General features: G+C 35.9%; 1 protein-coding gene across 5 annotated transcripts in view; it reads left to right on the top strand.

Moving 5' to 3' along the window:
• The window catches only part of CNTN6 (contactin 6), a 295,621-nt gene that overhangs the window by 267,324 nt on the left and 11,194 nt on the right, over positions 1–17,103 (top strand). For all 5 annotated transcript variants that reach the window (XM_014731452.3, XM_070238578.1, XM_023620065.2 and 2 more), the window contains 4 exons: positions 5,015–5,085; positions 11,683–11,917; positions 12,024–12,139; positions 13,437–13,623. In XM_014731452.3, the coding sequence (XP_014586938.2) occupies positions 5,015–5,085; positions 11,683–11,917; positions 12,024–12,139; positions 13,437–13,623 (609 nt within the window). The remainder of the gene's footprint in view (positions 1–5,014; positions 5,086–11,682; positions 11,918–12,023; positions 12,140–13,436; positions 13,624–17,103) is intronic.

Below are 17,103 nucleotides of genomic sequence, written 5' to 3'. Positions count from 1 at the left end.
TTCACATTTTTATGTGCTCAAAGTGAGGTGCATTTTCTCGTGAATAGTGTGTTCAATAAGAGATGATTATAGTTAAGCAGGCACGTCAAAAATAAGAGTTTTTCAGAAGCTGTCCTCTCATCTCATCTATTTTCTAGCCAAAATCCAATAGAGAATCTGCAGATTTGTAGATGCAAATTAATTGCTGCTTGTTTCATTAACATGTTGTAGCCAAGAATTGATTGAGACTCTGTTGGTGCAGTCAGCCATATATTTCCATCTTTTTCTCAACTCTGACCTAGCTGCAGCTTCATTGAGCAATAGTATAAATTCTTCCCCATGCAAATGAGGTAAATCCTAAACTCATTTAACAGAAGCACTAATTAAACATCAATTGGTTCATTGAACAGCAGAATACAAGTGAAACCTGGCTCAGAAATCACACCTTTTTAAGCTCTTTTCGATGGATCCTCTTTGTTCCACTCGGGAACTTTCACATCCATGTGACATTTGATTTGCTCACTCCATGTGGCTCACAAAGTTCACACTCTTTTTCAGCCACTTAAATGAAGGATCATTGTCGTTGCGGGCTTAGTTTAACATATTCAAACTCCTTCAGTAACGTGTGCAAAACTGTCAAATGTCAATAAATATTTTTTTAAACTAAAGATAATGTTAGTATTTTTATCATAGGATTTGGGCTGGAAAAATAACATATTGGACAGCAATATCTTAAATTAAATCATTCTAGAAGTTACAGCTGAGAGGGGAGTCCTTCTTTTTACAGAGAAGAAAATGGAAGACCGGAATGTTACCTGATTGTTTCAGATGGAGCAAGGATTGAACCGAGACTTGTAGACTTGTGCACCAGCATTCTCCATAAAAGTTGATCTTAACCTAAATGAGCAAGAGATTGGTGTATGTGTAAATATAGAAATTCCCAGGCCCTACCATACACCAACTGGATGAGAATCTCCAAGTGTGGTCCATGATGATGAATATGAGCTTTAATTTCAGGTTATTTGTTTACGGCTAATTTATATTATGGTAGCTTTGGGAAGAGCTGACTCTAACACTAAAGGTTTTACAGTAAAGTTTATACGTCACCTTCTGTTGGCCATTGATACGCTTGTTTCAGTAGCATAATGAGACTTGGTATTTATAATCATTTTCCTGAGGCTCCAAATCATACTGAAGGGTGTCTTTTTTTTTTTTTTTTGTATCATAAAAGACAATTCTTCCTAATATGGTTTTAGGTTTAGTATAGTTCATTTGAAAATTAAATAAAAGAAGGAAATTTATTACCCAGAATATTGGAAACTTTGCAAAGAATAGTTATATATAACAAAATAATTTCCTTATATATCTAAGATATTTAATCATCCCAATACCATAGAAAATACCAATGAAACTAAAAGCTAGTTCTTTGAAAAAATAAACCAAATTTATAAACTGTTAGCCAGACTTAACAAGAAAAAAAGAGAGAGCTTAAACAAATAAAATCAGAAATGAAAGAGGAGAAGTTACAACTGATACCACAGAAATACAAACGATCATAAGACTACTATGAATAATTATACACCAAAAGCTTGGAAAACCTATAAGAAATTGATAAATTCCTAGATAGACACAATCTGTCCAGACTGAATCACAAAGAAACAGAAAATCTGAGTAGAGTGAATACAAGTAATGAAATTTAACAGTAATTTAAAAACTCCCCAAAAACAAAAGTCCAGGACTAGAGAGTTTCACAGATCAAGTGTACCAAACATTTAAAGAGGAGTTAATACTTATCCTTCTCAACTTATTCCAGAAAATTAAAGAGGAAGGAACACTTCCAACTCATTTTACAAGGCCAGTGTTACCCTAATACCAAAACCAGACAAAGACATCACAAAAAAAGAAAATTACAGGCCAGTATACCTGATAAACATGGATGCAAAAATCCTCAACAAAATATTAGCAAACCAAATTCAATAATACGTTTAAAGGGTCATATACTATAATCAGGTGGGATAAATTCCAGGGATACAAGGATAGTTCAACATGGCAAATCAATCAACATCATATACCATATTAACAAAATGAATGATAAAAATCATATGATCATCTCAACAGATGTAGAAAAAGCATTTGGCAAAATTCAACATCCCTTTATAAAAATTCTCAACAAAGTGGACTAGAAGGAATTTACCTCAATATAATAAAGGCCATATATGACAAATAAAATCCACAACTAACATTATACTCAATGGTAAAAAGCTGAAAGCTTTTTCTCTAAGATCATAACCAAGACAGGGATGGCCACTCTTGTCACTTTTATGCAACATGGTATTGGAAGTCCTAGCCACAGCAATTAGACAAGATAAAGAAATAAAAGGCATCCAAATAGGAAAGGAAGAAGTAAAACTGTCCCTACTTGCAGATGGTATGCTACCATATATAGAAAACCCTAAAGACTCTACCAAAGCACTATTAGAACCAACAAACAAATTCAGTAAAGTTGCAGAATACAGAATTAATATACAGAAATTGATTGCATTTCTATACACTAATAACAAGTTATCAGAAAGAAAAATCCCATTTACAATTGCATCAAAAAGGATAACATACCTAGGAATAAATTTAACCAAGGAAGTGAAAGACCTATACTCTGAAAACTATAAGACATTGACGAAAGAAACTGAAGACAACACAAATGAATGGAAAGATATACTGTGGTCATGGATTGGAAGAATTAACAGTGAGAAAATGTCCATCCTATCAGCCTACAGATTCATTGCAATCTCTATCAAAATACCTATGGCATTTCTTACAGAACTAGAACAAAGAATCCTAAAATTTGTATGGAACCACAAAAGACCTTGAATAACCAAAGCAATCTTGAGAAAAAAGAACAAAGCTGGAGGTATCACAATCCCTGATTTCAAACTATAGCACAAAGTTATAGTAGTCAAAGCAGTGTGGTACTGGCATGAAAACAGACACATAGATCAATGGAATAGAATAGAGAGTCCAGAAATAAACCCGTGCATACATGATCAATTAATCTATGACAAAGGAGACGAGAATACACACTGGGGAAAAGACAATCTCTTCAATAAATGATGCTGGGAAAACTAGACAGCTACACGTAAAAGAATGAAACTGAAGCGCTATCTTACACCTATGCAAAAATATACTCAAAATGGATTAAAGGCTTGAATGTAAGACCTGAAACCATAAAACTCCTAGAAGAAAACATTGGCAGTCAGCTCTTTGACATCGGTCTTAGCAACATTTTTTTGGATCAATCTCCTTGGGCAAGGGAAACAAAAGTGAGAATAAACAAATAGGATTACATCAAAGTAAAAAGCTTTCGCAGAGTGAAGGAAGCCATCAATAAAACAAAAAGGTAATCTGCGGAATAGAAGATATGTGCTAATCACATATCTGATAAGGGGTTAATATCCAAAATACATAAAGAACTCACACAACTTAATATCAAAAAAAAAAAAAAGCCCCAAACAACCTGCTTAAAAAATAATCAGGAGACTTCAATAGACATTTTTCCAAAGAAGACATACACATGGTCAACAGGCACATGAAAACATGCTCAACATCACTAATCATGAGGGAAATGCAAATAAAAACCACAATGAGATGCCACCTCACACCTGTCAGAATGGTTATCATCAAAAAGAGCACAAAAAACAAGTGTTGATGAGGATATGGAGAAAAGGGAACTCTCATACACTGTTGGTGGAATGTAAGTTGATGCAACCTGTATGGAAAACAGTGTGGAGTTTCCTCAAAAAATTAAAAATAGAACTGCCATATGATCCAGCAATTCTTCTTCTGGATATTTATCCAAAGAATACAAAAACACTAATTTGAAGAGATACACCCCTATGTTCATTGCAGCATTATTTACAATAAACAAGATACAGAACAACCCAAGTGTCCATCAATAGATGAATCAAGAAAGAAGACATGCTATATATATATATATATATATATATATATATATATATATATAATTGAATATTACTCAGCCCTAAAAATTGATGAAATCTTATGACATTTGCAACAACGTGGGTGGATCTAGAGGGTGTTAAGCTAAGGGAGATGTCAGACAAAGACAAATACTGTATGGTTTCATTTATATGTGGAATCTAAAAAACAAAACAAATGAACAAATAAAACTAAACAGAAACAGACTCATAGATACAAGAAACGAACTACTGGATACCAGAGGGGAGAGGAATGGGGGAGTGGGCAAAATAAGTGTAGGGGATTAAGGGGTACAAACTTCTAGTTACAAAATAAGTCATGGGGATATAATATACAGCATAGAAAATATACTCAATACACAATTTTTTTCTAATTCATAAAAATGCTCAGTGTCTGGAACATACTATCACAGAGCCTTAGAGTCTTAGAGTTAAACACAGGGAGTCCCCTCGATCACATCCTTGAAAGGAGAACATCTTACTTTGTCAGAAAAAATTCAGAGGAAAAGTCTGTCTTGTTCTGTACTGAAAGATTTAAGAATCAAACACAGAATTATAAAAGGAGAATTTATTTATATATTTTTGAAGAATTTATTTTTAAATGTTAAAATATCCTGATGACTAAAAAAAGGAAAATTATTTTAGTTTGTTTATTGAAAAAAAGAATTAATTAATATACTGCCTCAATAACTTGTTTACAGCACAACTGTATAATTAGGCACTAAATCAGCAGTGTCACTGTTACCATCTGAATGGAACATCATTTTGCCAATTAGTAGATGATGCATAATAATGTCAAATACACGATGTTACTCGATTTTTAATTAATTTTGGAGCCAGGGTGCTCATGTATCAAACACAACTGTGTCCTCTCTTGGAAATTTGGATATGTGTAAACATAATTTGTGTTCATTAAAAATGCAAGACTCTCTCACAATGTACCTGCGTGAGATTTTTGAAAGGTGGAATTCAAAAACAAAATTCTTCCTGATGAAAACGTACTTTAATAATTGCTATCCCACATTTCTTTTGGTTGCTTTTAGTCCCGGTCGTGGCACCAACAAATATCAATGGAGGTGGAGGAAGTCGGTCTGAACTCGTCATTACGTGGGAGGTAATTTTCTGTCCAACTGAGTCATTTTGAAGGAAAAAGATTTAGCTGCCCAGGAAGAATCCTGAAAAACAAAAAGAAGATTTATTTAATCACTATTGAGAATATATAAAAATACGTGATGTGAAAGACTCCCGATGATACATTATTTAGAGGGGGTATTAGACACTTTTATTTGCATTAGAGTGAGAGAGTATGACTAACTCAGTACAATTTTCTCCCAGATATAAGAAAAAAAACTTCAACGTCTATTGAAGGTGGATCAATAGCATTTTCATTATTACTTGATGAACTAGAAATTATTTTATTTATTACTTCTGAAACAATTCTATTGTGCATGAGTTAGGCTCAGTAGAGTGCAGGGGAAAACAATTCTTTTCCTGTCATTGCTCATTAAATCTTTCCAACTTGTTCTTCCCTGAATCTAGATGAAAGCTTAGGCGGATGGAATAGCTTTTATGGTCATTATTCTTAAGTGTTAACATATAAGCTCATTTTTGTACTTATTAAAAATTTCAGCCTAGTTTATTATCATAAACTTTAGACTTTCCTCCAATGTAAGGTGTCTCATTTCCACTAGCTCAGGCCTGTCTTGTCCTAGGAATTCTAGAGAGTAAAAGAGACTGACCGGTCAGTTCCTTACCTTTTCTCTATTCTGCTGTTCAATGTCTCCTTCCACATTTACTAGCTTACCTCTAGCCTCTCCACTGTTGTAGCAGATTGTGGTTGGGAGAAGAGAAAAGGGATAGAAAAGGTCCTGATTGCTGGTACATTTGTAATTGGACTTGGGTGTAGTCCACGAATGGCAAATGATCAGATGCTGGCTATTTCATATGGTAGTTGTATTTTTGTTTTGTTTTGTTTTTTGGTTGGAGGAAGTGAGACATCCAGAAGATCCCATACTGACACTTCTAGTGGCAATTCCTGGGTGCAGGCCCAACTGGCTGCTGAAAATCTCCTCAGTTCCCGAACTCTTGTGGTCCACGTCCAGCCTCTTCTGGTGGAGGTTCTCTCCCTACTCTAGGTGGTCTTTGTGAATAGAGTCCCCTCCAAGGCTGCTCATGGACAGCATCCCTGCAGGGGTTCCACACTTGCCCTGAGCAAACACACACCTTTGCTCCAGGTTTACTGGGAGTGCACTGCATGCCCACCTAGCCTCTCTCTTCGCTCTGCCACCATACGCTGTCCAGATCTCTCTCCTCTTTAGAAGTTTCTAGGAATTTGTCTGTTAAAAGAACCTACATCTCCCAAATTCCAGAGAACACATACTGTGCGGTTCTTTCTGAAGCCTCTTCACCTGGTGAGGTGATGGGTAAGAAGGAATCCCTTTACTTCCCTTTGCTGGAGGGGTGGGAATGCACAGCTTTTTCTATAACTATCTCAAAAGAAATATTTTCCAATTAATCTCTCCCTAAGCAAACTAGCACTCCCTTTATGTACATTTGTCGTGGGTGATAGGCTAAGTTTTACCAGGCAGCCCTTTATGTAAATGGATTGATGTCTCTCTTTGGAATGCATGGCACTTCATGCCTTTGTTATCAGCTTGGAGCCTCAGCTGTAACTGATAAAAGAGCCCTGCCCTATTTCATTGCCCAGTGTATGCATTTTTGACATTTTGGTGATAACTTTCATAAATAAAAAATATTTATTTCCTTCCACATTTTAATATTGCACCTAAGAACATGATAGCCATGGATGTTTGAATTAAAAACCATCAAGGCTGATATCTAGTAGAGTTGTTTTCAGTGGAAGGTGGGGATGATTTCAACCCTCAGGAGACATTTTACAATGTCTGAGGGCATGTTTGAATGGTTATAATTAAGGGGAGAGGTGCATCTGGGTAGAGGCCAGGAGGCTGCTAAACATCCTACAATGCACAGGACTGTCCGCCACAACAAGGAATTATCTGGCCCAACACGTCAATAATGCCGAAGTTGAGAAACCATGTTGTTGAATAAGTGTAATTCACTGCATCTGTAAATGGTTTTATAGTAGTAAAAGACCTTTTATATATATGGCCCATTTTATTCCTCACAAAATTCCATTAAAGATAGAGAGTATAGTAGTATTAAATCCTCTTTATGTGAGAGGAAATTGGGACACAGAGATATTGTTTTCTCAAGGTTCTAAATGACAGAGCCAGAAACCAGGTTCAGCTGTTATAAAAGTCTTCCTTTCTTCTGGATGTCTAGTTTCACGTAGACATTATGGGCCCCGCACAGTGCCTGGAAGGTAGTGTGACCTGGCTAAGTACATGTTGGGTGGAAAGATGTGTATTAAGAGAGATGGAACTCTCAGAGGCCTGAGGGAGAGAGGGCTTCACATGTGGAGCACTTACAGGGCTTCAGGCGCTGCAGTGGGCATTTCATGTCATTCAGGCCTCACCCCAATGCTTGGAGGTGCATAATGCCTCTTTCAGATAAGAAAATGGATGGAGACTCAGAAATGTGATATAGGTGGTGGGCAAAGTAGCATTTGGTCACAGGGCTCTCACTCCATGCTCTTCTATTTTGTTCTAAATTAGAATTCCAGTTGTCCTTATGTGATGCCATGGTTCAGGGAGGGCGAGAGTCCCTGTGTTTCTGCCTTCAGTAGTAAGCCAATCAAATTATTCCAATCCTCTGAACACATTTCCCACAGTAGCCTTGACTCTCAAGTGAGTCGACAAGTGAATTGCTTTCGTGTGTTGGGGAGTAGGCTGTTTAGGTTTCAATGTTCTTTGAAGGCCACATAGACCTTTCATCATAGTGTATGGGGAGTTTTGCCTGACTTCATACCTTATTTTTTCTCCTCCATGATCAGAAATTACTAAAGGTCGGTAAAAAATTGTTTGTACATAGTCTACATATGAGGGGGATGGGAAATCCTATGTATAGTATTTTTAAATAGAGATGATGTGAATAACCAAAAAAAAAATCTTTACATGATTTATAGTGTCCTTTTCATTTAAGCAAGGACCAAATCTGCCCTGCTGCTTGTTTTAATACACAAATTTGTCTACAGCCATACCTATTCTTGTATGTTTTACATATTGCTGCTGTCATGCTGTTGCATGAGACCATATGTCCCCCAATGCTTAAAATATTTACTAGCTAGCCCTCTACAGAAAGCTGACCTCTATTTTAAAAAAATTAAAGTCATTTCTTCTGTGTGTTTTTCCTTGGGATATCAGATATGCAGATGCTTGCAGAAACTCCATTAATGGATGCAATTTCCCATTTCATTCACATTTGGCATCACGTACACACAGTTACTGAGCCAAATTCTTCTAGTGCTCAAACTTCTTTAAGGAATAAGTTATATGTATTTAGGAGGAGATGCATACTAGTTCAAGCCAACAGAAGGCATGTAGTAACTCCATCAATTCAATGAACAATAATGAGTAGCTACTCTGATGCAAGCAGTGGGGGTACAAAAACGCATTTTACAAAAGTCTGAATGCTCAGAGGCCAACAGAACAGGGCAGTCTTAACCCAGCCTGGAAGGAGGTCAGGAAAGGCACCATCATAGTTTGTCTAAACTATGTTTGGAAAAAGAACCCGAGGGTAGAGAGACTATTCCTGGCCAATGTCACTGCTAGTATGGATGAAATAGTACCCTCTGGGCTTTCAAAACTAATGTGGATCCAACGACCTTTGTAAATTCAGTCAGAATCCACCATTATGGTTTCTAAGTGACAGCTTTACTGGTTATCCCAGATTGCTGCTCATGTAAACACACTGTGGTATAATCTGCCTGAAAGAAACGTCCTCCCTGTGTTTTCTCCAGTGCCACAGTAATCTCTATTTTGTGTTTATTTGTTTTGGTTTGTTTTGTTTCCAATAACCTAAACATGATATCTGACTTTTGGAATGTGGTAATTGCTAATTCCTTTTTTAAGGGTTTCTTTATTCATATCTTATCATAATTCGTACTCTCAAATACTTCCAAGTTTGAGGTGCTTGAGTTGACTATCTCATATATATGATTATCAAATTAGGTGTATAGGATAAAGTACTATAGAGTAAGAGATAAAAGCCTATACTGGGAATTGATACATTTTTTATGTAAAGGGCCAGCCATGGAAAATATTCAGCTTTGTGGGGTCTCATAGTCTCTTTCACAACTTTTCCGTCATGCCATTATCATTCAAAAGTGATATATCATATACCATATGTAAACAAACACATGTGACTTTGTTCCCAAAAATCTTTACTTTTACAACCAGGCTGCAGGCAAGATTTGGTTCAAAGGCCATAGTATGCTGACTCTTGGTCTATACTAAAGATCTAGTTGTTACAGACACTGTGGTTGAAAATTGTATTACCAGCCTTTATCAATTTTAATAGATTTCATTATTAGAAGAATCCCTGAATTTCCTTATTCTACTGACCACTTCTGTGCTTAAAAAAGAAAACTCTTTCTGGCCATCTTAAATAGCTGTATATATTTCTCCATCATTTGGCTCTCTGCCCATATGAAAAGAATAGGAGTAAGAACCTAAATAAGTCTCCTTTTTTTTCCCCTCTAAACTGAACATATTGGACTCAGATCTTTGTGAAGGGAACACCATGAGAAACACTAATTGTACTTGACTAACAAAAACAAAAGTCCTCTCTCCACTTTCTTAGATGAACCAAACATCTTGATTAAATCTGACATCAGAGAAACATCAAAAATAAATCAAATGCTCTAGTAAATAGCTTAAATTCTCAGAAATCTCTTCCATACCACTCAAACTTAACTGATTTAATTCTGATCTCCCTGTAAAAGAGAAATGTTCATTCAAGGAAGCATTTCCTTTCCTCAGATTTCAGGACCTATATTTTTCTTCCTCCCGTCACTGTCTGTATTTGTTAGACTGTTCCACATGGCAAGAAATAGACACCAGCTCAGGTCATCTTGATTAATGGGGATTTATTTTAAAGCTACATGGGAAGTAATGAGCATGGGAAAAAGTCTCAGTAACCAAGCAGGCAGGTCAAATGAAGAACTGACACATTATTCATCGCTGTTCTGAGCACCATAGTCTGCCATCAGCTACTCTGGTAATCCAGCCCTAGCTCCAACAGTCCTCAGTTCTTCCCATTTCCTTTACTTCCAATTTTCTACCTAGTTAACAGCTAAATTTTATCTCTTCTCTATATAATTTATAGCTTCAATTTCCCTTAGCTTCCACTGCCTCAGTGGCCCTATGACTGTATGTTTTCTACTTATTGCCTGCTCTATGTTCATCTATTATTACCCTTGCATACCTATGTTTCATATTCAAACTCTGTAGGGGAAAGGAATTGATTGGGTGTATTAGTCACTATAGAATACAGAGATTATGCACAAGAACACCTCATAGATAGTGACCAAGGTGGTATCTTTGGTTCTGGTTCCTATTGCTGGGTAAGTAAATGTGGTCCAAGTCACAGGATAATGTGATACAATGAATGGATACCTATGGATAGGGAAAACCTTACAAACGGAATTATGGTCATGAGAGGCTCAAACACTATGTCCTACTCAGTATGCCTTTATTAGTCTATGAAACTACTTAGAAAGAGAAATAAAGGAAGAGAAAAGTATTTTCCTTCGGAAGAGCTAAATAAATTCCATAGATTTTTAAATACAACTTTCTTATAAACAGGTGGGATATTTGTCTAAATTCAAGGCAAATTTATTTTCATGTTTTTATTTTATGTGTTTATTTATAATTTTTAATATCTGTAGAGTTCTGGGGAGCTTGTATCTATTTTTGTTTTGTAAATTTAATAAGTTCAGGTTTTAAATGAATCTTAAAGAACTTGTTGTCTGTGGGAATTAGGAAAGTTTTTTTTTTTTTTAATGTTGGGAGAAGTACACACCAATGTTACTACTAATGAAGGTGTATGTTTAAAGAATACTCAGAGGTCCTTTATACTTTTGTGTTTGAGTAACACTCTATATGCCTTAAAGCAAATGTTATTATGCAAAAATTATATTACATGTATCTTACAAGAATTTGTTGAAAAGTTTTGTGAAAGGAAAACATAGTTAGCCTTGAAATAGTTAATAAGTTAATTTTGTGCTGAGTTTAAAAATTCATATCAAAGGGACTGGCCCGTTGGCCCAGGGTTCACCAGTTCGCATCCCGGGTGCACACATGGCACTGCTTGGCAAGCCATGCTGTGGTAGGCGTCCCACATATAAAGTAGAGGAAGATGGGCACGGATGTTAGCTCAGGGCCAATCTTCCTCAGCAAAAAGAGGAGGATTGACAGCAGATGTTAGCTCAGGGCTAATCTTCCTCAAAAAAAAAATTCATATCAAAATTGTGTTTTAACTTATAAAATCTTGCAATCTTCTAAACCATTTTATTATCACAACTCATGAACAACCATGGCAACAGGTATAAACATGTAAAACCTGTTTTACATTTCCATTTAAAATTTTAATTTATTTATCTGAGCATATTAAATTGGGATCATTTTCCTAATTGGCATTCCAAATAAAAGTATTTTTTTCAACAATTCATTAAACAGGGTAAATATCCATGATTGTCTCTATAAAAGATAAGGTAAATAATCAATAAACATTATAATAGCTCTATAAAATATTTTTGTAAATGCTCAGTGATTGATCACTTCTGCCCAAGTCAATTCCAGAAGAACTACAGAACGGAGAGGAATTTGGATACATCATCATGTTGCGGCCAGTTGGCTCAACAACCTGGATCAAGGAAAGAGTGCCATCTGTGGAATCATCAAGGTTTGTTTACAGAAACGAAAGCATCATCCCCCTCTCTCCCTTTGAAGTCAAAGTGGGTGTGTACAATAAGGAAGGAGAAGGATCACTGAGTACCGTGTCCATTGTCTACTCTGGGGAAGACGGTAAGTTGCAGTCAGCCTGGTCTTCCTTGAGACTGTATGAGTATCTTGCATTCATTTTCCATGAACCACTCTGCTGAAGATAGTTGTGTCTTTCTCTGGATGGTAGAACCTCAGCTAGCACCAAGGGGAACTTCTGTCCAAAGTTTTTCTGCTTCAGAAATGGAGGTTTCGTGGAATGCTATTGCCTGGAATAGAAACACTGGAAGAGTGCTGGGCTATGAGGTAATCCACATTAGTTTCACTTTTCCTTATGAACATGCCAGCTAACTGCACAATAGCTCCTGTTTAACAGTCTTATACCACTAACCTTGTTCTTAGTATTTAATAATATATGTCTAATGCTAGAGAGGGGCATTAGTGGAGGGGTCTTTTCAGTGGATTTTTTTCTCCTTTTTTTTTTGTTGAGGTAAAATTGGTATATAATATTATGTACATTTCAACTATATAATATTATAATTTGACATCTGTATACACTATAAAGGAATCATCAGCAAAATCTGGCACAGTCCTTCACAATTGACACCCTTCACCTATTTTGCCCACCCCCAGCTTCCTTCCTCTCTGGTAACCATCAATCTGTTCTCTATGAGTTTGAGTTTGAGTTTTTGTTTTCATTTTGTTTATTTGTTTTGTTTTTTTTAGATTCCACGTAAGAGTGAAATCATACAATATTTGTCTTTCTCCATCTGACTTATTTCACTTAGCATAATGCCTTCAAGTTTCATCCACATTGCCACAAATGGCAAAATTTCATTCTTTTTTATAGCTAAGTAGTATTCCATTGTGTGTGTGTGTATATATATATATACATATACATATATATGTGTGTATATATATGTATACACACATATATACCACATCTTCTTTACCCACTCATTTTCCAGGTGATTTTAACCAGCAAAATGACAAATGTTAGCATTTAGAAAGTGATCAGTTGCTTATATTATTTAATTATTTAAATCGCAATGATATTTGTTTTTGGGGAGAAGTAAACATCTAGTCCTCGAAGATCTTAAACCATAGAAAAATTTCACTGGTAAATCTGCTCTGAGAATTGGAGCACAACTTGAAAAGAATTAGTTATCTTGGAAAAGATAGAAAAATCCTAGATTCTTCTAAATCTGTCATTCATATTCTATATAGAATGAGGCAAATCACTTCACATATATGGGCGTTCATTCTCACAAAGTTAAGGGGTGAGACTCATTCATCACTTCTTGTACCTTTAACTTGTAAATCCAATGATTCACAAAATGGGTAACATGGTTTATTTTATTTTAGAATGAAAGTTTAATTCTAAACCTCCTTAAACCAAGGTCTCTAGTTTCCATTGTGAATTTGTAACTTTTTAAATTTCTTCTCTATGAATATTAGACTTTGATTATTCTGTTGCTGTTGTATAACTATTTTAATTCGAAAATATTCTGCCATTTCTGCTCCTGTCTTCTTCCCACATCCCAGTGTGGGTGATAGTTGTTGGGAAACAATGAATTGCATGTTCTTTGTTTTTAATCACCAGGTCTTATACTGGACAGATGACTCCAAGGAATCCATGATTGGTAAAACTAGAGTGAGCGGAAATGTCACAACCAAAAACATCACAGGGCTGAAAGCTAACACTGTCTACTTTGCTTCCGTGAGAGCTTACAACACTGCTGGGACAGGGCCCTCAAGCCCCCCAGTCAACGTTACCACCAAAAAGTCTCGTAAGTACACATCCCACTGCAGGAACCAGGATTCATCCATGAATAGAACCATTACTTTGCTCAATCTCCTTTTCATTCCTCCCACCTCGTCATTTTACTGATTCCTTTATTTGGTCGGTTGGTTTGTCCCTTAAATACGGATAATCATTGAAATTTTCTGGTAACAAAATAAACTGTTTTGATCTTTATGGAATTCCAAAAGAGGAAATATTCTGAGTATATAGATGAAAGATGTAAGAGTGTAATGTTTAAGAACACAGACTCTTGATGCCTTCTCCCAACGTGAGTTCAACACCTGACCTCCCATTCTCGAAATGGTAGGTGGTTATTTAATCTTTCAGTGTCAACATCATCATCTGTAAAATGAGCAAAAAGTAGTACCTGGTTCCCTCAGGGCTTTGTTCTAAATTGAAGAGATAAAGTATGTACTATATTACTTTAGTAAATGCTTAGTAAATGGTCTTTTGTTTTTGTTTTGGTTTGTTTATCGTTTTGAGTCCTAGAACAGACTCTGATGTGATCCTAACACTGTCAGAAATCCAGATCGTTCTTTCTAGGATATCTTATCACTGAACTTTATGTTGAAGCCCCTGAAGTCCAAGAATTAACTTTTCTGCTTCTTTTTATCTCCTTTAATAATCAACCAGGTCTCTTTCACATAGGCAGGACCTACTAAGTAAAGGATGAATAGTTGATTGCTGCTGCCTTTGTCCTATAGCTGAGTCTGGGATTGCATTGTACAAATATTCCAAACTATGAGACACAGTAATAAATAGGGAAAAGTTTGATCAGATATTATTTAGCAGTAGTTACAATATGTACTTTTTATGATTGCATACTATTTATATCTTCCTTATATATTGAAGGTGAACATAAATTATTTGTTAATAAGCTTTTTAAAATACATTCTTTGGTCTCTGAATCCTGATGAAAAAGAGTAACAAGTATAATTGCTGAATTTTGAGAAAGACTAAGAAATGAGTTTACTGTTACTAAAACAGCAGGAAAAATAGAGCTTGCATATAAATGCTGTATTCTTTTTTTCTTTTAACAATCATATCCAGGGCAGAACTCTTTTTTTTTTTAAAGATTGGCAGGTGAGCTAACATTTGTTTCCAATCTTCTCTTTTTTCTTTTCCTTTTCTCCCCAAAGCCCCCCACTGCATAGTTGTATATTCTAGTTGTAGGTCATTCTAGTTGAGCTGTGTGGAACACCACCTCAGCATGGCCTGATGAGCAGTGCCGTGTCCACGCCCAGGATCCTAACTGGCAAAACCCTGGGCTGCCGAAGCAGAGCGTGTAAACTTAACTGCTGGGTCACAGGGCTGGCACCTGAATGCTGTATTCTTATTTCTCCTGTGTTTTGGAAAAAAATCCCTGGTTGAAAAGAGCTTGAAAATCAAGTGATATAAAGGTTTCTCCCATGTAAATATATTTGTTATGTCCAAAAAGAACTTAAAAATCATCTCAGATAATAGGCCTTTGATTATAGTGTATTATCCACTTATGTACACATCACTGGGCCAGCGGTGAGAGACTTGTGTTCTAATTCTAGGTTGATTGCCAACTCATGACCTAAAATGAGACAAGACATTCCATTTTTCTGCTTTAACTTTATCTGTTAAATGAAAATTCTCTCTGCCCTTACTATTTTCCGAACTTATTGGTGGGGCAAAAATGAGGTGCCTGATTGTAAGAGCACCATGGAAAATACAAAGTGCTATGGAACTGATAAGGAAGAAAGAAACAGATGAACAAAAAGCATCTAGGATCAATACATTTCAAGAGAGAGTATGTGTGGACCAACAATTCTTAAACCAGCTTTTGACAAATCCTGCTTTAAATAGACTGGGGCATGAGTGATCCTCAAGAACTGGCTAGCTAGAGATGTAGTTCTCTTCCTCTTCCTGTTTTACTCTATGTTTACTAATTCGATGAAACCATTGTCATATACCTGTGTGAATGATTTGCTTCTGTGGTCCTTCTGGAGACTAGCCTCATTCAGTTAATCTGAAAATCTGGATGGAAGTCTCCAATCAGGTGGTTTTAAGATTGCCCAGACATTTCCCTCTAGCTGACTGAGAGATACCAAACTCACAGAAACTCTTGCGTTTAATTCAGTTTCTATCTCAGGCAAAATCAAGAGTGATTAGAAATGTGTAAAGATAGCATTAAAAAATCTCACAACAATAGAAAGAATCAATGAAACTAAGAGCTGGTTCTTTGAAAAGATAAACAAAATGGACAAAGCCTTAGCTAGACTCACTGAGAAAAAAAAGAGAGAAGACTCAAATAAACAGCATCAGAAATGAAAGGGGGGAAATTACAATGGACACCACAGAAATACAAAGGTTTATAAGACAATAATATCAAAAACTATATACCAACAAATTGGATAACCTAAAAGAAATGGATAAATTCTTAGAATCGTACAACCTCCCAAAACTGAATCAAGGAAAAATAGAGAATCTGAATAGACCAAACACTAGTAAAGGGGTTGAAACAGTAATCAAAAACCTCCCTAGAGACAAAAGTCCAGGACCAGACGTCTTCTCTGGAGAATTCTACCAAACATTCATAGATTTAATACCTATCCTTCTCAAACTATTCCTGAAAAATTGAAGAAGATGGAACACTTCCCAACTCATTCTATGAGGTCAACATTACCCTGATCCCAAAACGAGGCAAGGACAGCACAAAAAAGGAAAATTACAGACCAATATCCTGATGAGCGTAGATGCAAAAATCCTCAACAAAATATTAGAAATCAAATTCATCAATACATTAAAAGAACCATGCACCACAATCAAGTGGGATTTATTCCAGGGTTGCAGAGATGGTTCAACATACACAAATCAATCAATGTGATACACCACACTAACACAATGAAGAATAAAAATCACATGATCATCTCAATAGATGCAGAGAAAACATTCATCAAGATTAAACATCTATTCATGATAAAAAATCTGAATAAAATGGATACAGAAGCAAAGTACTTCAACATAATAAAGGCTATATATGATAAACTCACAGCTAACATCATACTCACTGGTGAAAAACTGACAGCCATTCCTGTGAGAACGGGAACAAGACAAAGATGCCCACTCTCACCACTCTTGTTCAATATAGTACTGGAAATTTTAGCTAGAGCAATTAGGCAAAAAAGAGAAATAAGAGGGATCCATATAGGAAAGGAAGAAGTAAAACTCTCACTATTTGTGGATGACACGATTCTATATATAGAAAACCCTAAAGAATCCACCAGAAAACTATTAGAAATAATCAACAACTACAGCAAAGTTGCAGGGTCCATAATAACATACAAAATCAGTTGCCTTTCTATACACCAATAACAAACTAGCAGAAAGAGAATTCAAGAATGCAATCCTATTTACAATCACAACAAAAAGATTAAAATAGCTAGAAATATATTTAACCAAGGAGGTGAACAACCTAAACACTGAAAACTATAAGACA

The sequence above is a fragment of the Equus caballus genome, chromosome 16 (assembly GCF_041296265.1).
Source record: "Equus caballus isolate H_3958 breed thoroughbred chromosome 16, TB-T2T, whole genome shotgun sequence".
Taxonomy (NCBI): Eukaryota; Metazoa; Chordata; class Mammalia; order Perissodactyla; family Equidae; genus Equus; species Equus caballus.
The sequence above is the reverse complement of the archived record's forward strand: the minus strand, read 5'-3'. Positions and strand labels throughout refer to the sequence as shown.